Here is a 24,191-nt window from a genome sequence, read left to right as displayed (position 1 = left end):
AAAAATAAGACACAGAATTGTGGAACTTATTAACTGCTCACTTTTAGATCCTATGGGACTACAAGTGCCTAATAAGAGTGATTCTAACATTTCTCAATTCACTTGACATTTAATGTCATTTAAAGAAAAATGCTAAAATGTTGGGCGTTCAGAAATTAAACTGGTGGTGCAAATAGTTATGTGAATAACCATAAAATCATAATGAGTCCCCTTTAGTCTTATAGAGTATAGTGACTTCCTTCAATCTGACTCCAACTGTAAAAAACCTCGATGTTGTATTTATTTCTTAGTTATTCATATTTTGATACTTTTGATCTTCTACACTTGATTAATTCTAATTTATTCTATACTTTAAATTGTGCTCGTTCATTCGGATTCCGTGTCAAGTCTCGCGCCGGTCGTGTGCGCGGATCTCATGGTCACAAAGTCACCAGTCTTGGTCATTAGCCAGAGATAGGTGACTAATATTATTTAGACGACCGCCCCATGCTTACCCTTTCCTAAATAGTGCTTTATTACTCCCTTTATATAGTAACACCTAGTTATAGTAATGTTATCTCTAGTCAGAGGTCATGACCACTAAAATCTACAGAGACCAATAGCCATAGCTTCCTATGTACACTTTAACTAGAGTAAGATTACAATAACCAGAGGTTTAGACTTCCCCCTATTTAGACTTGGTCGATCAACTTTATGTTGTCCTAAATGGGTATTTCATATCGAGTCTGTACACACTAAGTATACACACTAGAGCCAAGTCATTAGCCTGGTCTCTTAGTTCCCTTAGTTAGTAACACTTAATTACAATAACGTTATTTCTAGCCAGAGGTCATGACCACTAAATCTACAAAGATAGACCAATAATATCTGAGTAGATTTAGCTTTATATAATCATGCCATAGTTTCCTATGTACACGTTAGCTAGAAGAATATTACAGTAATCAGAGCTTTAGACTTCATCCTATTTAGACTTGGTCGATCAACTTTATGTTGTACTAAACAGATATTTCCTACTGAGCCTGTACACACTAAGTACACTTAACTTAATGCCAAATTGTTAGCCTGTACTAACCTGGTCGCAGATTTGCTGTAACAAGGACTTAATTTACTAGAGACAATAATTTCAGAATAATTCAGAATATAACCAAGTCTAATAATTTATTTAACCAGGCATGAAAACATCCCAATCCAACACTACTATTGATAATAATGAGAAAGAATTACATGCAACATTACATTCCAGTCAAATTCAAAACATAATAATACAACATAAGAGAGACAACACTTACATACCTGGTAGAGAAAAACTACACACAGTGATCGTGTGGGAGATCTGTCTACAGATTCCTTGAATCTTTGGCCAGCTCTCCCCTAAATACCCAGATGCTCTGTGGGCCCACCAAAAAGTGTTGTTTGTGATTATAATTTGATGTCTGTGGAAGGATGTACATTATTTACATATAGGAGGTAATTTGAGTGAGGGACCATGGGAGGGTGTGCCTTTAACGGCATGTAATATTTTTATTTGAACTGCTGTTGAGGGAATGAGACCATATTTTCCAGTTGCACAGAGACCTTTTGTAGAATACAGTTTAGTTATATAGTTGACATCTTATTCGCATTAAAACATGTTATGCAGTGCATTTAGACCTTGGGTGTGTTTAAGGTGATCTCATTACAGAAAAAGAGAAGGTTGTGGGGGAGAGAGGAAGTGAGGATCTTCCAGGCTCCACTCAGTATGATGTGCTATCTCAGGTGTGGATGCTAATTCTATTGGAGAAAGATTGAGTGTTCAAAGTTGTCCTTTGTCCTCAGAGAGTAGTTCTCTCTAGGTTCAGACATCTTGGCACCAGCCTTACAGAATAACACAGGAAGTTTTGTTTATTCATTTACTCACCTTCAATAGCAATTTAATTCTATTTAGCGTGGCAGGGTGTGAAGCAGGAACACACCCTGGCTGAGACAGGTGTCCACTGCAGGGCACCATGCACACAGTCATTCGCACACTTATTCACACTAAAGTAGAGGTCGACCGATTGTGGATTTTAACAATACCGATTACTAAGTTGGGCGGTACCTGCCAATAACCGATTAAATCAACCGATAGTAATATTGATACTGAATGAAAACATAATGCCCAAAGTAAAATACCGCTGAACTTTATTACAAAAATTAACAGTATTGACTGTGCCATGAAAATGTACTGTACTTTATAAAATTAAGCAAATATATAACTATTAATACATGTTAACTAATAATAAAAATGAAAGTAAATAAAATATATACATCCAAACGGAACTAAAAAGTAACGCTCAAAATAACAAATAAAAATAGGAGAAATCCAAAAGAAAATGAATGAATGAATGAAAAAACACTTCAAATAACAACAAAATTGTGTCAGTGATAGATCTTTTATTTCATCTCTAGAGGCCACTCTTGTACTGTATAATAGCAGTGGACCCTTCTCAGCCGCTCCCACAATGGACACTACCGGGAAAACTATCGGTGTGGGTTTTTGCAGATAACTGATAGTTCCAGTAATCGGTTATCGGTGCCGATTAATCAGCAAAACTGATCAATCATCGACCTCTAGTTAAAAGTAGCCACCAACCGGCATGTTTTTGGGAGGTTGGAGGAAACCGTTGAACCCAGAGAAAACCTACATATGCACATTTCCACATATTCAAGTTCCACTGACACAATTAAAATAATTTGCTGGACGGTGTACATACCCCTCTAGCAGGTCCATGGTGGTAGGAGTGACATCAGCGTAGAGCAGTGTGTGTCCCAGCCGCTGGCTCTGCAGGTTCTGCCTGTATGTCTCCATGCTGAAATGCTCAGAGAGGAATTCTGGGACCTCGGTGTGCAGTGCTAGCTCCCCGTCACCTAACTCGCTCAGCTCACTTTGGCCCCATATCACCCTCAGGCTGGTCTTCTGAGAGCGAACAGTGCCCTTGCCATCCACGTGCTCTCTCAGCCAGCGCACAAACGCATTCTTCAGCTTCTACACAAGAAACACATGTGAAAAATCCTTTGTTCACATCAAACATTTCATTTTTTGCATGAGTCTCTGTTGCTATTACAGAATTTATCCAGTGAGGACTTGGTCAACATTCCTGCTGCATGTTACTGAGTTCCAAAGCCACTGGTAGTGCTCACTCAAAAAACACTGGTAAATGAATTCTGTAGGAGTGCTAAATTGTTTAATTACCTGCTAATTAATCAAATAACTCACTAGCAAAGGGCTTTTTGTTGTGATAGATAATTGCATTGAACTGCTTTGTGCATTTTACTGGCTGCTGCTTCAGAACCAAAGTGACCAATGTGATCTACTCCGTGTGACCTGCTGTACATTGAGCCAAATAATCAGGGGTTCTTTAATTAAATGATCAACACATATGGATAACCAATTAGCGAGCACACTGGCTTCATTACAAGGTTTTCCCCCTGAGCAGTCTAGTTTGCCTGCTACTCCCTGATCAAATTCAATTAATCAGTAAGGCCACACACTTCAGCTGCTCCAGTGGATTTTCCCAAGACAGATTCTCTCACATTTTCGAAGAATGCATAAGATAAACACTGGCTCATCCAGAGGGAGTGTGCTCTTAGTCAAGAAAGGGGCTTCATTCAAACCCTGTAGTAAGCATGTGATTAACTGTGGTAAAGGTCTCTGTATTGTGGACACAGAAACTATGATGTGTTTTGTTAAGCATGTTGAAGCATATTAATAGAGAATTGTGCTTTGTGTATGAGTTGACAGATTCACCAAAACTGCACAATTGAAGAGGGGGGAAATGATACCCTGTAGTTTCAGTGAGACTGTGCTCTCTGTAGCTTTAGATTCCTGTTCCTGTCGTTATAGCCCGTCCAACTCGAAGTTTGACCTGTTGCATGTTCTGAGATGTTTTTCTGCTCAAGACAATTCTACAAAGTGGTTATTTGAGTTTTTGTAGACCTCCTGTCAGCTCTAACCAGTTTGTCCATTCTCCTCAGATCTCAAGAACATCAAGAAGATATGCAGATCTGCTGCTCGCTGGATGTTTTTAGGTTTTGTATCATTCTGTGTCTGCGTAGACCGTTCTGCATTCAAATCCCAGGAGACCAGCAGTTTCTGAAAAACCAGTCTGCCTGCACCAACAACCATGCCATTGTCAAAGTCACTGAGATTAATTTTTTCACCACATTTTGATGTTTGATGTGAAAATTAATGCACTCGCTTGACCTGTATGTGCATAATTTTATACAATGTGCTACTGTCACATAATTGGCTAAGTGGATAAGCAGGTGTACAGGTGTCACTATTAAAGTGTGTGTGTAATATATATATATATATATATATATATATATATATATATATATATATATATATATATATATATATATATATATATATATATATATATACACACACACACACACACAACTATTTAAATATTAAATATTTTACATAAATATTACTATTTAATAAATACATTAATAAATAGTAGTAATAAATATAATATATGGAACCCTATATGGAACTCTTCCATAAAAAAAATCTTCCATACATGCTCAATTAGGCTGGGATCTGATGACTGCAAAGACCATAGCATTTTATTTACATAATATTTGTACTATTTAAACCATCCAATGATCCATCATGCCCTGTGGACACAGTCATCCTGGCTAGACCACTACCACTTGGAAAGAAATGTTTCATCACAGGATAAAGGTTTACTTTTCATGCAAGTTTATGTGTGATAATATCCTTCTGTTGGCATTCTGTTAAAGCAGCCACGGAGCTTTTGGTCAAGTAATTAACTGGCATAACTGGAAATAATCCAAACAACAGCTATCATCATGCAACTAACATCATGCACTGGTAGCTCTATTATATATAATCTTATGAGGGTGTACCTGTCACCGTTATCTCCTCCAGAGGACCTAACCATATTATAGGCAAACCTCAGACACAACAGAACAATATCTAAACATCTCAACAACAAAAAAAATCATACGATGAACTCCAGAATAAAAACATGCATTCAGACAACTGAATGGTTGGGCTAGACGTGTTTTCTCCAAGGCATTTCCTCAAAACAAAGCGGACATCTGGAGTTAGATTCTGAGAAGAGATAATGCCATAATTAGTGGGTTTAGAAACGAGTGAACGCATTGATGTTTAATCAATTAGAATGGCTTATCGGCACGTCTCGATTGTGTTGACTGTAAGGAGGTGGGGATAACGGGGCCCCTGTGGGCCTGTTAACCCAGACGCTAAAGCAGTTCCAGCACTGCACTCACTGTGGTTCTGCATTGACACCAACACATCAGAACAACAAGGGGGCCCTGAATGTAGCTAATCCCCTCCCCCACGGAAACACACGCACAAACCAAAAATGGACAAAGTCAAAATGGACCACTAATACACAGAGAATAAAGTGCTGAACCGGGTAGCATTTTAATTATGTACACTACTCAAGTAGTGATATGTAGTATGGGTGGCCCTGTCAAAGCCTTATTTCAATAACACTGCAGCATTAAGATTATGTAGATGAATGAGAGCATGAAGGCAGGGTATGACAAAGTGAGACATCCAACAGACACTGAGAAAAGAAAGTAAAACAAGACATAAGCATGTGTAGGGAGAAAACACAGGTAATGAGAGACTGTGAGTGAGGAGAGTTGGTAAAGTAAGTTTTGCACTGTCTGCACTAGTGTACGTGCTTGTTACTGATGTCCCCCACTGTGAGCTGTGAGAGGAAAAGCCCCCCAAATCGCCTTCCCTCTCAGTCTTCACACCAGAGCAAGGTGCACAGAGTGCACTCTATTCCTCATGTCTGGAAGCAATCGCCTTTTCATCAGAAGCCTGCTTGTTGCAACAGAGTGGCTGGGACAAGGGTTAAATGTCACACTCGAACCCAAACAAACCCCATCAAAATACTAAAATAAGAATATGTAACTTTCTCAGAAATTCTATTCTGAGAGGCCAGTCAAGGGCCAAGTGGATGAATAAATGACTGACTTGTCAGGAATCACTCAAATATCACATTGTAAATGATCTCCGAGCAGACCGCAGGAAAACCGAATGTAGCCCTTATGTCCAAGGTTCAGTAAACCGAAGCAGCTCTCAGAAGAATAAGATTTCCAAATAAAATGTACAAAAATACTAAATTGTGACTTAGTCTTGAGAAGACCTGAAAAAGTCTGGAAAACATCTTTAATTATTAAAATTACAATTTTAATGGAATTATGGAAAGATGGAATTGGGCCCTACAGATGAAGAAAGAAAATCAAACTGCTTAGCTCCATTTTAATGAAAATGACATGACTAATATTTCTTTTCCACTAGACAGTATGGCACTGCTCTGTAAATACCCATAATCCCTCCACACTGATTAGATCTTCACTGCCCTACAAACCGCACCATACTCAGGTACCTGTGTGGAATTTGGTTACTATTTTTGTCCAGGAGCCAGAACATAAGAGTGGAGCTGTAAATACTGCAGACGCTGTGGAATTGATGTCCTGATTAACATCTCTGGCTGGAGTCACTTTTCTATTGGCACAAAATCACCAACCAAAGATTCTTCCTCTTTTTAAAGTCTGCAATTTTCAGGCACATTTAAGAGGCAAAATTTTAAACAGCAACTCAATTCACATGAGAGCAGCCTGGTTTTATTCTGGAATGAAAAAACAATAATAAAATCACATGCTAATCTCGAGAGAACATCATCTACTTTTGTTGGAGAAGCGCTGTAAAAGAGCTCAGATTCCATGGAGAGGTTTCATGAACCCATGCTGCCACATAGTGGCCAATTCTATACATTTCAAATGACACCGTCTGAATGGGGTCTTGCCCATTTGTATTTTCCAAAGTTTTAGATCGAATTTTAAACTTTCCAACCGCTCTGTGCTGCAATTTCTTGCCATTTTAAAGATCTAACTAAATCTTGAAAACATAAAGCATGAAATGTGAACCTTAGTATCTTGTTTACTTACAACAGAACAACAAGAATGTAAAAAAATATATAAATCTGAATTTCAGAAGTACTGGGGCTTAGCGATTAGCGCATTTGCCTCTCCAGGGTTGGTGGTCCAATTCCCACCTCCACCCTGAATGTGTGACATTTGCATGTTCTCCCTGTGCTTCGGGGGTTTCCTCTTCGTACTCCGGTTTCCTCCAAAGACATGCATTGTAGGCTGATTGGTATCTCTAAATTGCCTACAGTGTATGAGTGAGTGTGTGTGTGTGTGTCTTTGTGTGTGTGCGCGCATGTGCTATTCTGCCCTACAATGGGCTGGCACCCTGTCCAGGCTCTCCCCCGTCTAGTGTCTCCTGGGATTGGCTCCAGGCTCCCCATGACCCTGTGTAGGATAAGCGGTACAAAAAAAATGTATGGATTTTCGGAAATTTGCAAACTTTTTCACATCTGGAACCGAGTGCCTTTTACACTTTTACATACTTTCCCAGACTTTTAAGACCTCTGCTAGAACCATATATGGTCATATAGTCACAGTCAGTTCACTATTTATTGCATAGCTTTCAGTAATTAGAAAGTATTTTATTTCATAATAAATAATTGAATTTAGGGCTGTCAGTCTGGTGGTATTTCTGCTTTGTATATCAGTAGATTAGACTTTAAGACAAGGTGAAATTCGAATAAAAAAATTAATACATTCAAAAATAAAGTTCTAATAAAGCATGATAACAGACTGGAAATGGAGACTAACAGACAGCAGATTACAGATTTGTGAACCATTGAAACTAGTATTTGATCTTCACTGCTTGACTTTACATTCGGCAGCTAATGGGACCAAATGACCTTCAACTGATAACGATTTAAGACAAAAATGCATTTAGTAGTTTTAAGCCATCTATTCAGTCTGAATCAATTTACCAAGAAATTAGCTATAGAACATATAAGTTCGTTGTACTTGACCAAAGCATAAAACTATCCTGTTACTGATGACAATGTAATAGAATTTTGTATTCTTTAACTTGGAGTTTCAGTGAGACAGGAGAAACAGGTTCCACATGTGGAAAACATTTCTGCTGTTTATGCATGTAAATGTCCACCAAACACCAGCAATCATCTCTCAGTCCCTAAATTAAAATTATCCTGACATGACTGGATAAGAAAAGAAAAGAAAAGAAAAAAAAAAAAAAAAAAAAAAAAAAAAAGATGCCTAAGGACATTCATGATGAAGCAATAGACCCCTGCTTAAGTTCAAATCCTGCATGGCCTTGTAGCATTCACAGAAATAATACAGGCTCTTCATTCTCCAGAACTATTGCCATCCTTCAAAGATTAGGTAGATGTTTCACAGAAACTACTTACACTTACTCTTAAAGGATTTTCATAAGAACATTCAAATAACAGCATTTTCTCTAAGCTTCAGTGCTTTTATCCCCCCAAGGTCAGGCTTCACCAAATGATAACAGTGGGCTGATGATCATTTTGAAACCAGCGTTCTGCATGGTAAAAAAGTACTATATGAAACGCTTTCTCTGCTGGAGAATACAGCGGAACAATAAAGCTATACAATGTCACGAAAGTTTAAGTTCAAGATATTACTCGCTACATGTGTTAGCTTTAGTTAAAACATGAAAAATAAATCAACACTCATACCTTCACAATAAAACCATTTTAGTTGATAATGATAGCATGATAAAAACAAAAAAACCTTATACGCATAATGTTTGAAATGATGACGTGTCATTAATTCTGCAGCAGTAAGAGCCTTCTTTTCACATGCACAAGCACGTGCGCAAACTCGCTCTCTCTGCATGACGTGAGTGGTGCAGCTTTGTGACTGCTACAGCTTACGCATGTTGGCCATTCGAACAAGCAGCATTAGTGCGGCTATAAAGAAAACAAAGTAATATCTAGGTTTCTAGAGGAGTGTTCCCTCTGTGGAAAACAAGAAAGGTGAAGCTCTGTGATTGTAGTGAAGGCGAGTGTAAACAAACAGTATGGCTCACAACATGCCATGAGCCACGATCAAACTTTCATTCATTTATTTAGGCAAATTACTTATTTTTGTAGATCTACCTACTTGATTTGGGGTGTTCATTTCACATTTCCTAAATCAAATTTGTAAGATTTTTATTCAAGTTTTGTTTTTGATAGCGTGTTAAATAAGTATCCCCCTAAACATGTTACAGTTTGCAACGTTACAACCTTTCAGCTAATTTTGTGCCTTCGGAGAGCAAATTTTCGCACCAGAACTAACTTGAGGTTTTAACAGCAACAGAGCTGAATAATAATGCAATCCCACCCTTTATGTTTATTAACGTACAACCCCAATTCCAAAAAAGTTGGGATGCTGTGTAAAATGCAAATAAAAACCAGAATGCAATGATTTGCAAATCTCATAAACCCATATATTATTCACAATAGAACATAGAAAACATATCAAAATGTTTCAACTGAGGAAATGTAAAGTTTTAAGGATAAAATAATGTCATTTTGAATTTTTGTGTCTCAAATGTGGAAATGGGTCAAATTGAGGGTTAAAATGGACTGAGGTAAAGTGGAAAACTGTTCTGTGGTGAGATGAATCAAAATTTAAATTTCTTTTTGGTAACCATGGACGCCGCGTCTTCTAATCTAAAGAGGACTAAAGAGGAGAGGGACCATCCGGCTTTTTATCAGTGCTCAGTTCAAACGCCTGCATCTCTGATGGTATGGGAGTGCATTAGTGCCTATGGAATGGGCAGCTTGCACATCTGGAAAGGCACCATCAATGCTGAAAGATATATACAGGCTTTACAACAACATATGCTTCCATCCAAATTCCATCCCATGTTTATTTCTGAGAGACTCCTAAGATACTCTTTTTATATCCAGTCATGTTACTGAACTGTTGCCAATTAACTTAGTGAGCTGCAAAATGTTCCTCCAGCTGTTTCTTTTTAGTAACACTTACTGTTCCTGCCTTTTGTTGCCCCTGTCCCAACTTTTTTGAGACGTGTTGCGGCCAGCAAATCGTTATTTTTTCTTAAAACGGTACATTTCCTCAGTTTAAACAATTTGATATCTTTTCTATGTTCTATTGTCAGTAACATATGGGTTTATGAGATATGCAAATCATTGCATTCTGTTTTTATTTACATTTTACACAGCGTCCCAACTTTTTTTTGGAATTGGGATTGTATATTGATTTTTCCCTCCATTCGGCTTAACAGGCCAGTTTAATTTGTATAGGTTCATGATATAGAATCCCAGTTAAGTCAGTTATTAGTTCTCACCAAAGCTGTAGATGAGATGCCAGTCCTGGAGCACTGTTGGGACAAAAGGAATGCTGTTGGCTGGATATTTTGGATTTGTGGAAAGCTGTCAACCTAGCACTGATGCAGCAATTCTGTTGTGCACAATTCAGTGTCACAGTGTGCTGAGAATAGTCCACCATCTAAATAATATCTGGTCAGTAGTGGTGCTATGTTGCTACGTTTCCACACAGTCCACTTCTATGCCACCGATATTGGGTCCACCATAGACTGCATGTTTTACTTCTCCCTGATCCTCCATGCGTGATTATAATGTACTTCACTCATTCACCCATTCATTCATCTTCATTAAGCAGGGGGGCAGGGCTGGAATACACATTGAAAAGGAAGCCAGTCCATCGCAGGGAATGCCTCGCACACCCGCTCGCTCACACCCTCGCTTGCTCGCTCTCTCCCTCACGCTCCCTAACTGCTATTTTTAGAGTATTTTGAGCATCAACCTAGGTTTTTGAGAGGTGGGAGGAAACAGTAGAACAAATGAAGGAAGGAAAAGCATGAAGAAACAGGGAACCGTGTAAAACTCAGGGACTGAAGGAAGAAGCCTGGATTCTTGAAGCTGTGAGGCACCAACACTGCGATAATGCACATACTTTGCTAAATCATGTTAAGCAAAATAATCTAGCACTGATGTTTTAGCCAGGTGTATTACAGCAAGGACAGAGGAAAAAACATCAGTGGGGGGAAAGCAGGAGGAGGATTGCAATGCTCCTGATTAGAGTTCCTCATTTGTTTTCTTATGCGCTGCTGCATCAAGCGTGCGGACTGAACCAACCAATTCCACATGAATGCATTTTTAACTGATGCGTTTTCCCTATTTTTTTAATCTCTTACACACCAAAAGGTGTTGTTTTAAAAAAAATAATAATTTCCCTCTGAGTGACATAAAACTAAATGACACAATCCTGACAAAACCTTTTTAGTCTAAATAAAAGGATTATCATGAAGATTTGGCAAGTCTGAAGCTTTTGAACATTCAAAAAGTTTGAAAACATATGAAGCATATATGGGGGGGGGGGGGGGGGGGGGGGAGATAGTACTTGATATTTTTTATGTTTAATATATGTTTTCAAACTTTTTGAATGTTCAAAAGCTTCAGAAAGGAGTATTTCTTTGTAGGAACAATTGGGCTTTCAAAAAAATTTCATCAGTATACTATGTTAAAACGGTACAGAGAAATTACTGTGGAAACAGGCTGTACCTTTTAAATAATAATAATATTTTTTAAAACAAGTGCTTTTACAGAATGTACAAAATTAATTTGAAATGAAAGAGAAAAATAAAAATAATCACACATATTTTATATATATATATATATATATATATATATATATATATATATATATATATATATATACACACACACATACACACACTTACACTAAAAAAATAAGATAATACATTAATTTAAAAGATGGACTATAAGAAATAATATTTAATATCAAGCTTGCATTAATACAACTGCAGAAATATTTTATAATATCCTTCATGCCCATTCGCGGTGCCTGCATCTTAACCACTAGGTGGCCCAAGTGTTACAAGTTTTTAATAGTCTGTGTCCAACTAGCCGATCAAGGTATCACAGGACAGTTTTTAATGTTTTAATCTTTAGCAGAATTAAAGGAAATACAACGCAGTATATTGATATGGATAACTGAAATCCTGAAACAATGCAAATGATCACTTCTTCTCAGTGACTTCAGGCCACTGCCAAGCCAACAACTAAAGCCTAACAAGCACAAAATGAGCACACTGGGGAAAGCTTATTGCACTTCAGCATACTTTAATAGGAACTGGGATAAACCTTGATAAAGTGTTAGTGATGATGAAGTGAGACACCATACTGTGAGATCTAGGAGCTGTTACTCTTAGAGATCTGAGTCACGTAACAAAAGCAACAGTACAAACAGGTTTTCTCTCTAACCTCTACCTTCCCCATGTGTTTACGAGCAGCTGGTGAACTACATCCCTGTGGTGTTTATTTGTTTACAGAACACCGTTTTATTGTGTTTAGGGTGAAGCTTACCGACTGGGTGGAAAACAGGTAAATGGGGCTTGGTTGAGGCATCTGGTTCAGTTCACAGCTAAGACCTAGAGAGGTGAGGATTTCTGTAAGGACCTCATAGCGTTTCGTATTACTCATCTTCAGCTCTGAGAACCCTGCTCTGTCCTGCACCTGTTCAGAATCTGGAGCTGACTCCAAATGCACCTAGAGAAAGAAGAGACAGAGAACAATCAAGGTAAACAGAAAATGAAAATAAATAGATCAGGCTAACGAGCTGCTAAAAGGATTGGTGCTAGCCAGTTAAATCAAAATATCCTGATTCCATCCTTTTCTGACAGAAGCGTTTTGCTCTACCTGGCACAGTACAGCTTCTCCACCATCCTCGCCGTGAGTGACTCTGACGATAACCATGTCTTTCACCTCTTCGTCCTTGGCACTCAGCTCGCCCCACAACTCCACCTCTCCGCTGCTAGCATCATGCGGGTCACGTATGTAAACATTCCCACTGGCTAACACACTTAGCTGTACTTCTGTGCTATCAGATTTTGTGAAGTTCAGCCTGCAGATTTGGCCTCGTTGCTCCTCGCGGGAACGTAGCCTGAGCCCAGCTGGGCACAACAAACAGGACAGACCCAGGACTTTACCACCCTGGCCTAGGTATGTCAGAAAACGTAGCTGCATCCCAGGTGTGAGCTCTTCTTCTGTGACCAGCACCAAGAGCAGCGTGTTTTCTAGCCACGGCTCTTCGAGTGCCTGCTCCGGCCGGAGGGGGTAGATAGCGTAGCGGTCAGCGTCGATGCATTCAGCCAGAAGCGAGTGCACGTGTCTGTAGCGCTCCTCACAGCCGCCTGTGTACACAAGCACATTGGGCGGTTTGCTGTTTGTATTGTCAAACCCCCTCCAGGCCGAGAGACTCTCATCAGCTTCCTCCTCCACATCAGTGTCTGTGGAATCATCAGGCAGGTCTGGGATGTTCTCGACGGAGGCATATTTTACTGACTGGATGGTACTGTTCTCCAGCTCCAGGCACTCATGGCAGCTGGAGAGGTGCAGGTGGTGGCCATCCATGTGATGGTGGTCAGTTTTGTGCTCTGGTTCCACTTGCTGGTCACACAATGCTCCACATGAGCTCTTCCCGAGGTCTTGCGGGATATCTTCGGGCCACTGCTCACACGGAGAAGCCGAGGTCACAACGGTATCCTTTGGAATGTCACTTAGAAACGGGTCAGGCTTTTTCTCCGGGCCTGACTGCCGATTCTCAAGGAGTTCTTTCAGCGCAGATTCCCTGAGCAACACCGCTACACAAGCCACAATATACATATAAAAAAAGGCGGAATAGAATTATCATCAAGAAAACAACATAGTAACCTCAAATGAAATGCAGTGAGACAAGAATCAAATGAACCAAATACTATTCATAAGACTTTGAGAATCTAAATAGCTAAATAGTTTTATATACAAAATGATATCATTATGCATTTGATCAAAGAGACACGTGTTTCAACTAACAAACTATTTTTGCAGGAATGAGGCCATTTTCCATTTGCAGTCGGTCTTCCAGGAAAGCCACTCCAAGCGTGCTGAAGTTGTCCAGGCTCGCTTCAGCCACTGCCCTGTATGGCTGTCCTGGGCTGCAGGCCAGAGGAAGGCAATAGTCTGACCACTTCAGCGCCTGCGTCAAACACAACTAGTCAGGTGCAAATCCAGATTGCATGGGTGCATTACACGTACAGGTACATTATTCAAGACAGAAAGAAATTAAATCTACAGTCTTCAAAACATGTTAGTGACTTTAAAAATTCACCTCCTCTGAAAAAACAGGAGGTCCTTACTAGGGCTGGGTATTGTGACCAATTTGGCAATTCGATTCAATACTTATTTATATGGCTTTGATTCAATCCAATATCGATTAGTTATCAATATTTCATTTAAAATAGTAGTTTTGCAGACATGGAATCCATATTTTAATATAAATGCTGGTATCTGAAACCCTCCTACTTAGCTATATTAGTGAAATACACATTTACTTTAACAATAGGACCCAGACAATTATGTTTAATTACTTTTTACTTTTACTTTGAGTAACACTGTAACAAGAAATCATAAATATGTGCATACAGTGCACACAAGTTAAGCACAAACTGCACAATGCACATTACTGTAAAAAGAAACAAATAAATAAAAACACTGTAAATGTGCAACAGTGAAATTCATGAACAACTTGAAACATGTTTAAGAAATGAAACCGTTTTCAAAATTCAAAACATGAACGATGGCGACATGTTCAGGACGAGAGGCGAACTACAGATAATAGTCACATCCTCTCAAGTAAAGCATGCGCATTAAGGATCGATTCTGGGATTTCCCTAATCGATATCGTTTCCTTATATCGAAGTTTGATTAAAATCGGAGAATCGATATTTTTTACCCAGCCCTAGTCCTTACATCATAATTTTAGGCATGAAAATGCCTATGCTAATACAAAGATGTGGCTCAAATTATATATAGAACAAGAAAAGCAAGGCACTACTCATCACTGGATGTTTCAAGTTAAAAACAAAAAGTAACATTACTCAGTGAGAACATGGTACAGTGGCATCAGACTGGTGCACTCACAATGAAGCAAAAAAGCTGGTGCTTGAAAGTTTGTGAATGCTTTAGAATTTTATATTTAAATCTGTATAAATATGACCTAAAACATCATCAGATTTTCACACAAGTCCTAAAAGTAGACATAATGAACCCACTGGCAAACCCAGTTCAACAAAGTAGACAAAAATATTATACATGGTCATTTATTTATTGAGGAAAATGATCCAATATTACATATCTGTGAGTGCCAAAAGTATGTGAACCTCTAGGATTAGCAGTTAAATTAGAGTCCGGTGTTTTCTATCTTCGGTACTTTGGCAATCAATGTCAAATTCGATGATGTTTTAGGTCATATTTATGGTGCATATTACTGTAGACAGGTGCATTTACAATGACGTAAAAAAAAAGCTGGATTAATCTAAAAGAGCTTTCTTGCTCTTCACTGGATCCCAACATGGCCTTCAATAAGTGGTGCATACTTGGGTTAACTTCTGCACAACAGTTTTGGATCTAGACGCAACTTATCAGATTGTGGCCCATCTGTTTGCTTGCATGATTCTTCCAAATGTACCTTGGCTCCTATGATCGGCACGGTTTTTGTCCATGGATCACAAAAAAATGTGTTATGTGATATATTTTAGTAACTGGCTAGTGTGTGCCTAATAAACTGCCAACTCAGGCCCCTTCATACCTTTGTATTAACATCTGTTCTGATATGCTCTGATTACAGATGGGCAGCAACAAACTCCTGGCGTTTTTCCATCTCATACACAGGTCCAGCGATCACTTTTGATAAGATTACGTAAACAGGCACATGACAGTCAGACAGACAGTCCTTCTATGTTGGCAAGGCACGTGTAATGCTGTAATATCGTCTAACACGACTTCCAAAAGTTTGTTTAAGCGATTTGACCAGAAGGACACTTTTGCTTTTGAGCCCATTCCCACCTGTACCTAGACCCCTCCAACTGTGATCAGAGGTCCCTATAATTCTACGAACAGGGCTGGTGCAAGGATTCAGTGTATGTAGTCGTGTGAGCATTTAAACGCTGCCAGTATTACACACTTTCTTGTTCGATGACGGACGAGAGTGTGCAGCTGTCTGTTTTGGTGTAGCTTCTATAATAAAGGCGACGTTCTCTAGTTTTGGAGCAGTAACCGACGAAGAGCCGAGCAACAAAGTCCACTTGCTCAGGTCATCACACGCCTGTGTGGAACGAAACAAACAAAAAAACAAACAACATGAACACAACTTAGTAATATACTGCACATGATGCCATGACACATATTATCAATAAGAATCCGTTGGGTTAGACAGTACTATAAGGACCATTAGCTCCTATCAGTGAATTTAAACTCATAACCTTTGTAAAGGTGCATGAGACTCACCTGAGGCTCGGTGATGTAAATAACCTTGTTGCCCAGCTGAAGGAAGACCGTGTCCTCGGGTGAGGTGGGACTCTGCAGGCTGCTGAAACTCTGCGCGCAGAAGGCTAAGCTGCTCCGGTTTGTGCGCAGCCTAAACAAAACACTGCGAATGACTCCCGTGTAGCATTTCTGAAAGCGCACCCAGAGGTAGATATAACAGAGCGTTATTAACATGTTTGCCGCACTGACATTGCCGTTATGGAGCCCGTAAGGCTTTTCCAATGCTCAGAAACTTGCCATCATATTCGCTTCCGTGTTGTGTCAGGAAACGCCCCGCCTCTTCCGGTTTGTCACGCACTCGCAAAAGTGCTCGCGGGGAGTTCTTTTCAAACGCACTGACATAACTAGTCAAGCTAACCAGAAACGAAAGGAAATCCGGCTCAAATAAATCAATAAAAACCCACATTGAGTCCCGATGAACATCCGAGAAAAAGCTCGTTGTCATTGTTGCTAATATAAAATAGAGAAGACGGTTTTTCAAACTGATACACTGATTATAAAGCGTCAAAAATAACAAACGGAAAGCTGCGGCTGTGTCTGTTATTAGTGGAACAGAGCCTGTCCAGAGAATACTGCAAGACAGTAATCATACACACACACACACACAGAAACACATTCACACCTAGGGGCAATTTAGCATAGCCAGTCCACCAACATGTTTTGAGAAGAAACAGGAAAACCCAGAGGAAACTGGAGTGGACACAGGGAGAACATGTAAAACTCCACAAAAACAGTAACGCAAGCTCAAGTACACTTTAACTGCTAACCACAAGTTGTGAAAAAAAAATTTAAGAGCTGTTCCATCTATCCATCTTCTATACCGCTTATCCTTTTCAGGGTCACAGGGAACCTGGAGCCTATCCCAGGGAGCATTGGGCACAAGGCGTGGTACACCCTGGACAGGGTGCCAATCCATCGCAGGGCACAATCACCTACACACTCACACACCCATTCATACACTACAGACACTTTAGACATGCCAATCAGCCTACCATGCATGTCTTTGAACTACTAACCACTAAGCCACCGTGCCCAGAGCTGTTATTTCAATGAAATACATCAGAATTAAAATCTGTATCCTGTGTTTATATGTTTCTGTAAAGCTTCTTTGAGACAATGTCCATTGTTAAAATCGCTATACAAATAAAATTGAATTGAATTACAACTTGAAAGTATGAAATGATGCCGTTATTATTTGGACCCCATTAATTTTACTTAATATTTAATGTCATATATATCTATCCAGATAGGTACAGATTGAAGAAATTATTTATATATTTTTTATTATTTCTTTTTAATAATATTAAAAGTCTACCACAACTAAATTATTTATTATTTATTTTTAATCGTTGAATTTTTTTCTGTTTTAATTATTAACTATTAGGCTTTGGCACTTTTATACTTTCTAACAGGCAACATGCACCACAAGATGCTTTTCCATGTTCTATTTTTATTTATTAGCACACATACAGAACCTAAAATATACAGTGCCCGCCACTAATACTGGCACCCTTGTGAGCAAAGAAGGCTGTGAAAAATTGTCTTTAGTGTTTAACCTTTTAATCTTTTGTTTAATAAATTCACAAAAATCCTCTGCTCTCATGGATATCAAACAATTGCAAACACAACACATGTTTATCAAAAAAACAAACAAACAACAACAACTTTGTTAAAGATGGGTGTGCAACAATTATTGGCACCCTCATGAATTCATATGAAAAAAATATATTTGAAGTATTTTCCCATTGATATTTCACATTTTAATACACCTGGATGACTAGGAACAGGAAATAGTTCAACCATGACTTTCTGTTTCACAGGGTTATAAATATGAGGTAAAACATTCCAGCCAAATTCCCTTAGTCATTCATAACAATCGGTAAGACCACGGAAAATAGTTATATTGTTCAGCAAAAGATTGTTGAGCTTCACAAAAAAGGAAGTTTTAAATGATGGCAAACGTAAGATTCAAGTGTGACAGTCAAAGTCTCCAGAAGAACCCTGGCTGGTTCTGCAAGATGCTCAGTAAAACTTACAGCTCATTTCCTTATAAAACAACACTAATTCTACAGGAGAATACTTTTTTTATTTTAAAGCAAAGGGTCATCACACCAACTATTCCCATTGTTTTGTTTATTATTGTTTACTGCTCATTATAGTATTTGTTTTAATAGAGAAACATTTAATTTCATTATTTTTGAAGGCACCTTTGCTTCACAGCATTTATTTTGCACAGCTCTCTCTCTCTCTCTCTGTCTCTCCCTCTCTCTCTCTCTCTCTCTCTCTCTCTCTCTCTATATATATATATATATATATATATATATATATATATATATATATATATATATATATTTATATATATATATTCGACCTGCACTTTGTTGATTTGCATAATGCTACTATCTGAACTTCTGGTAGATGCTAAACTGCGTTTCGCTGTTGAGTACCTGTACTATCTATCTATCTATCTATCTATGCACATTTGAGAATCCTGCTGGTTTCACTTTCTAAAACAATCGATTTCTGAAGTATTCTATTATATCATATTAAATTATATCATATGCTATAATATAATATCATATTATCGTACTTTTACCTTATTTTCTCCCTTTTTTTGCCGGAAGTTGTTTGGTATCTTCTATCCCAAATTGAATGAGCGTGACGTCACCAAGCGCCCCGCCCCCCTGCGCGCGCCTTTATAAACTGCGGCTCGCTCCGCTCTCACACAGCATTCTGCTCTGGACAGGAATGATGCTCCCTCCCGGTGCAGGTACAAAAAGCTCACCTGTACATCATATACAAGCCAGCAGATGGCATCCGATAGAACTCGGTGCACAACTCACTAGGTAAAACTCGTTAGTTGTTGTTTTTTTTTTTTTTTTTTTACATTTCTTGCTTTTTAAAATTATTATTATTTTATTATTATTTTTAAATGTACTTTTTGTTTTGCTTCTCTGTTTATAGATGTCCAGTGATATGGAGACCGTGGACTCTTACCATGTCAGACACTCAGCCTAAAAAAGTAAATAAATAAATTAATAATAATAAAAAAATATAAAATCTCTTCAGAGTGTTTAGAAATCATATTGTGTGTGTGTATATAGTGGTTTAAGACTTGTCAGATCTACAATGCTTTTTGTTGTCAATATAGAAAGCTCCTGGATCTAGGCAGGTGTCTGACATGCAAGGCTTTCATCACCCAGTGAGGTTAGTTTTGACTTGTATATGTGCAATATGTCTCAAAATGAACACTATTTTGCAACTCTAACTAGTTATTTTTATTAACACTGGTTGTATTTGCAGAACCTACAAAATGTATACATCCCTCAAAAAATCATGCAAATAATGTTCTTAACTTCAACCTAACAGGCTGTTCATGCCCAGATCTAAAATCCAGGACTATCTGTCTCACCTGGGGAGGAAAGTTCTGGCCAGCTTTCCCGTTCAAGCCACTCTACATTTCTATAATGATGACTCCAGCTCTGAAGATGAAGATGAAACGGAGATTGAGTTTAGAGCTCCAGGAAAAAGGAGCACATAAAAGGGGGGTGCTTGATGTGTGGACTAGAGATGATTATATTTGACAGTGACATGAGCTTCATGCAACCAGTGGGTAGTGGTCATTAGGGTTTTTTTTTTGTTTATTTGTCTTTCTTTTTTTTTTCTTTTCTTTTTTGTGATCGTTCTTGCCAGCCAGAAACCTTTTTATTACTTTTGACCTGAAGAAGGGGCTTTGGAGAGCTGGAGGCTGTTTATCTGCACAAGTATAGTCCTACATTCAAGTCCATTTTCAGTGAACAGACATTCTTGACTGTGGAACAAGGATCATTTGTCATGTGCCTTTAGAAGTGACTCTCCGCAATGTAATCTAGAGTTAACACTGCTGGTTTGTATTGAGTTGTATAGCTGTACTGTCTGCTGGATTTGGTGGTGGAGATCCAGCAGTCTGCAGTCCTGTTGAGGAAATGCTGCTGTTTTGGAAACAAACTTATGAAAGAACAGGCGATCACGGTAGCCGGTCTCAGGAAGTAGGAACGGTGCATGGATACACAGCGGAATTGAGTCACAGACCCATGCAGCACTGGTACTGTTTACTCAAAGCATAAACACACCTTTTAACCTGAGCGAGTCTCCATCACATTCTCCTTCCTTAGGAATACAGATGGGACTCAAGCATGTGGAATTCTCTACAATGCACATATTACATTTTTATTCAATTAAGTTACAAATGTCTTAATAGAGATTTTGTAATATTGTGTTTATACATTTATGGGATTTTTTTTTTTTTATGTATGAAATAAAGATTTATTTGAAAAGATTGAAACACCTTTTGTTCATTTCATGTTGTACTTTTTTTGTTTTTAAAAAAAATCAGTGTTCTCATCGTACATATGACTCAAATGTAATAAACCACTCCACAAAGTTTGAAGAAAATTTCTTGCAATATAGTAAAATTGGTTATGAAACCACAATGAGACAAGTAGTAATCATTTATACACTGGGAAATTATTAAATGACCATGTGAGGTCTACCAATTTGATTAAACACATGATCTTCATGTCATATTTATATAATCAGCTAAAAATACATTAATCAAGCTCACAAAACTCCACAAGATTGATCGTAATACAGAAAAATAAAAACTATGGAGATACAGTTGAGTGCAAAATAAAAAGACTTGAAAGTAATTAAAATCAAGAAGACACTGAGCTGTGCATAGGAAATCACAGGTCTGAACTCCTATGCTGTGACAGCTGATACAGTTGGGTGCAAAAGTTTATACTCCCCATACTATAACATGCTTCATCACTAACACAAGCAACATGTTTAAAAATGTATGTTTATATACACTGCAAAAATCTTAGCAAGTGGAAATACCTTAAATATAGTCAAGTTGATCTAGCATTTCCTATTGTATAAGATCACAATAAACCAAATATAACATTATTACACATATTTCAAGCCATTTGTACTCATGTAAAGTTTAAAATAGGTTTATTCTATTGGCAGATGATTTAACTTGTTTTAAACATTTATTTATAAAAAGAAGCAAAATTATCTGACAACAGAATAAGCAAGCTACACGCTTGAAATGAGTGATGATGTCTAGAAATATGTTTCACGGGCTTATATTTGTTTTACTGTAATCTTATAAGAAATACCAGATCAATTTGATTGTACTTGAGATATTTTCACTTGCTACAATGACATTTTTGCAGTGTATTATATCGAAACAGTCTAACATCTGATGTAAATGCTGACTTTTCTCAGACTATTTGATGTTTGTTTTTGTTTTTGTAGTGGTCCATGCCTAAATGCCTAAATGATTCAGATTCTAGTAAATGAACTGGAGCCATTTTGTAATGATTTTTATTTATTTTTACATTACATGAACATGTTACAGTATGTGTTGTGAGATGTTTTCCCCCTACCCTGAACCCATGGAGGAGTGTAAACTTTCACAGTCAACTGTTTCAGGTTGACAGAATAAGAGTTCAGACCTGTGATTAGGTTTTTATAATCCTGTTGAGGTCACTGGGATAATAAAAGGGCAGAAGCTAATGGAGGATCTGCAGCACTCTTACATGTGGTTTATTTAGGAGGCTCTACAAAGTTGATATACACTACAGGTCAAAAGTTTAGAGACACTTAACTGAAATGTTTCTCATGATCTTAAAAATCTTTTGATCTGAAGGTGTATGATTAAATGTGTGAAATCGGTGTCGTAGACAAAAATTTCATTGTGCCGACATATTCATTTCTTTCATTAGAAAATTAACATTTTATTTACAAAAAAAAATATATTTTTTAAACGGATGACTTGGAGCTAAATATTCCAAAAAGCAGCCGATAAGAGTCCAGCATCAGTGTGAAGTCCTTTAATACTGTTTAAAAATCATCTCTGGGAGATTCCTCAAGAAATTAGTTGAGAAAATGCCAAGAATACATTTCTGGAAATTCTAGGCAAAAAGGGGGTCTACTTTGAAGATGCTAAAATATGAAATTAATTTTATTTAGTTTGGATTTTTTATCACAACATAATTCCTGTAGTTCCACTTGTATTATTCCAGAGTTTTGATGAATTTATTATTATTCTAAAATGTGGGAATAAATAAATAAAAATAAAGAATGAGTGTCTAAATGTTTGATCGGTAGTGTACAGGATACATTTTTTCCCCCATCTGCATAGGCTGGTTCTGCGAAGGCCAGTGGAGCTGAAGGTCTGAGCTGAAGGTAATGGTAGGGTTAAACAGTGGCCAGCCACTCGACACCAGCTCTGTTTGTTTATGACGGGTTATCTGCAGCGGTGGCGGCCGCCGACCCTTCACCTGTCTGCAGGAGGGACGAGGACAGAGGGGCAGGATGGGACAAGGGTGGACAGGTGAGGGCAGGAGAGGTGAGCAGACTGATTGAAGAGCCTCTGTGAAGTCCTGGAGATGGACAGATAGCCAAGTGACCATTTCACTTCTAGTCTTGAGTTCAAGAGGTGAAACGCACTGTGAGCCCTACAGCGACTCTGTACATCTGATTTGAGCATGTAGACATATAGCAACAAAAGCTGTATGTCAGACAAAAGCAGACAAAAACGTCGATCAGACAAAAACGTTGATCATTTCTGTAAATTAAGAAAAATGTATATAGTATGTACTGATCATTCAATATCTATGTCTACATAAAATGTAACAAAAATACAGTACTGTGCATGTGTTCAAGGAAAATTATAGATTGTAATTTTCTTTGCATAGCATTACATTGCACAAATAATTGTACGTACAGAACTGCAAAATTTTTAGGCACCCTATTTTTTTTTTTTTAGTACAAACTTTGTTATAGATTTTTTTTTTTTTATCTTATGACTTCTACATTATCGAGTCAGTAGAAAAAACATTTTAGATTCCCAAACATGAGTTTTCCATCACAAAAGTAAATGGTTAGAAAAATGTTTGTGTCATTAAAGAAAGCAGCATATTAAGTTGTAAGACGCTTTTCAGACAAAAACACAATGAAGGCTGCTGGGTTTTCCTGCAAAAATAAGAAGCAAGTGTGACAGTCAAAGTCTCCAGAAGAACCATGTCTGGTTCTGCAAGATGCTCAATAAAACTTATTTACACGCTCATTTCCTTATAAAACTGCACTAATTCTACCTGAGACCACTATTTTTTTTTTTGTCACACCAAATATTGACTTTGTTTCAATTACTACTGTTTACTGCTCTTTACAGTATTTTTTTTTAAATGTAGAAATACTTCATTTCATTATTTTGAAGGCGTCTTTGCTCTACACCATTTCTTTTCTTGTGCCTCAAACTTTTGCACAATACTGTATCTGCACCTTATACCAACTACAGTCAGACTGTCCCTGCCACCCATCTATGTTGTATTTTTTATACTTTTAAAAATACTTTTTTCTAACCGTATACAATTAAATCCTTATCTATGCCAGTTCTATTTTATGTCACGGACAGTCGTAAAGAGCATTTTACTGCACATTGTTCTGTGTATGGTTGTGTGTGTCCAATAAAATTTGAACTTGATTCTTAAAAATAGTTCAAACAAACACTTCTATATCTAAACAAAACACTATAAAGGGACAAATCAATATTTGGTGTGACTATTCTTTGCTTTTAAACCTTTATCAACTTTTTTTAGGTACTCGGTCGTGTGACTTTAAAGGAAAATTGACTGGCATTTTGTTCTGAGCATCATGGAGAATCTTCCACAGTTCCTTCGCAGAGCTGCTTGTTATCATGTTTTAATCATGCTCTGGGCTCCAGCGCTACAAAGTAATCATGATTTCGCAGAGCAAGCAAAAATAAATAAATAAATAAAAAGAGCCAGAGAATGATATAAAACGTATAATATTGTAGGATGATTAAAGTTGACATTATTTATACTT

The 24,191-nt window shown here is 37.9% G+C and overlaps 2 protein-coding genes across 5 annotated transcripts in view; one reads left to right on the top strand and one right to left on the bottom strand.

Moving 5' to 3' along the window:
* hlcs (holocarboxylase synthetase (biotin-(proprionyl-CoA-carboxylase (ATP-hydrolysing)) ligase)) overlaps window positions 1–16,642 on the bottom strand; it is a 36,250-nt gene extending 19,608 nt beyond the window's left edge. The window contains exons 1-7 of one of the 4 annotated variants that reach the window (XM_017489726.3): window positions 16,533–16,642; window positions 16,257–16,424; window positions 15,934–16,074; window positions 13,785–13,947; window positions 12,630–13,573; window positions 12,297–12,479; window positions 2,733–3,004 (exon numbers count right to left, since the gene is read on the bottom strand). In XM_017489726.3, coding sequence (XP_017345215.1) covers window positions 2,733–3,004; window positions 12,297–12,479; window positions 12,630–13,573; window positions 13,785–13,947; window positions 15,934–16,074; window positions 16,257–16,424; window positions 16,533–16,538 — 1,877 coding nt within the window. In that variant the 5' untranslated portion in view covers window positions 16,539–16,642. The other 3 variants (XM_053686865.1, XM_017489725.3, XM_017489728.3) reach the window with 3 other exon arrangements.
* Window positions 16,643–19,009: 2,367 nt separating this feature from the next.
* Window positions 19,010–20,611, top strand: ripply3 (ripply transcriptional repressor 3). The gene is made up of 4 exons (XM_017489729.3): window positions 19,010–19,141; window positions 19,260–19,317; window positions 19,447–19,502; window positions 19,665–20,611. The coding sequence occupies exons 1-4, from the start codon at window positions 19,044–19,046 to the stop codon at window positions 19,834–19,836; spliced, it is 384 nt and encodes a 127-aa protein (XP_017345218.1). The 5' UTR covers window positions 19,010–19,043; the 3' UTR covers window positions 19,837–20,611.
* The last annotated feature ends 3,580 nt before the right edge of the window (window positions 20,612–24,191 follow it).

This window comes from Ictalurus punctatus, chromosome 16 (assembly GCF_001660625.3).
Source record: "Ictalurus punctatus breed USDA103 chromosome 16, Coco_2.0, whole genome shotgun sequence".
Taxonomy (NCBI): Eukaryota; Metazoa; Chordata; class Actinopteri; order Siluriformes; family Ictaluridae; genus Ictalurus; species Ictalurus punctatus.
This window is presented reverse-complemented; position numbering and strand designations above follow the sequence as displayed.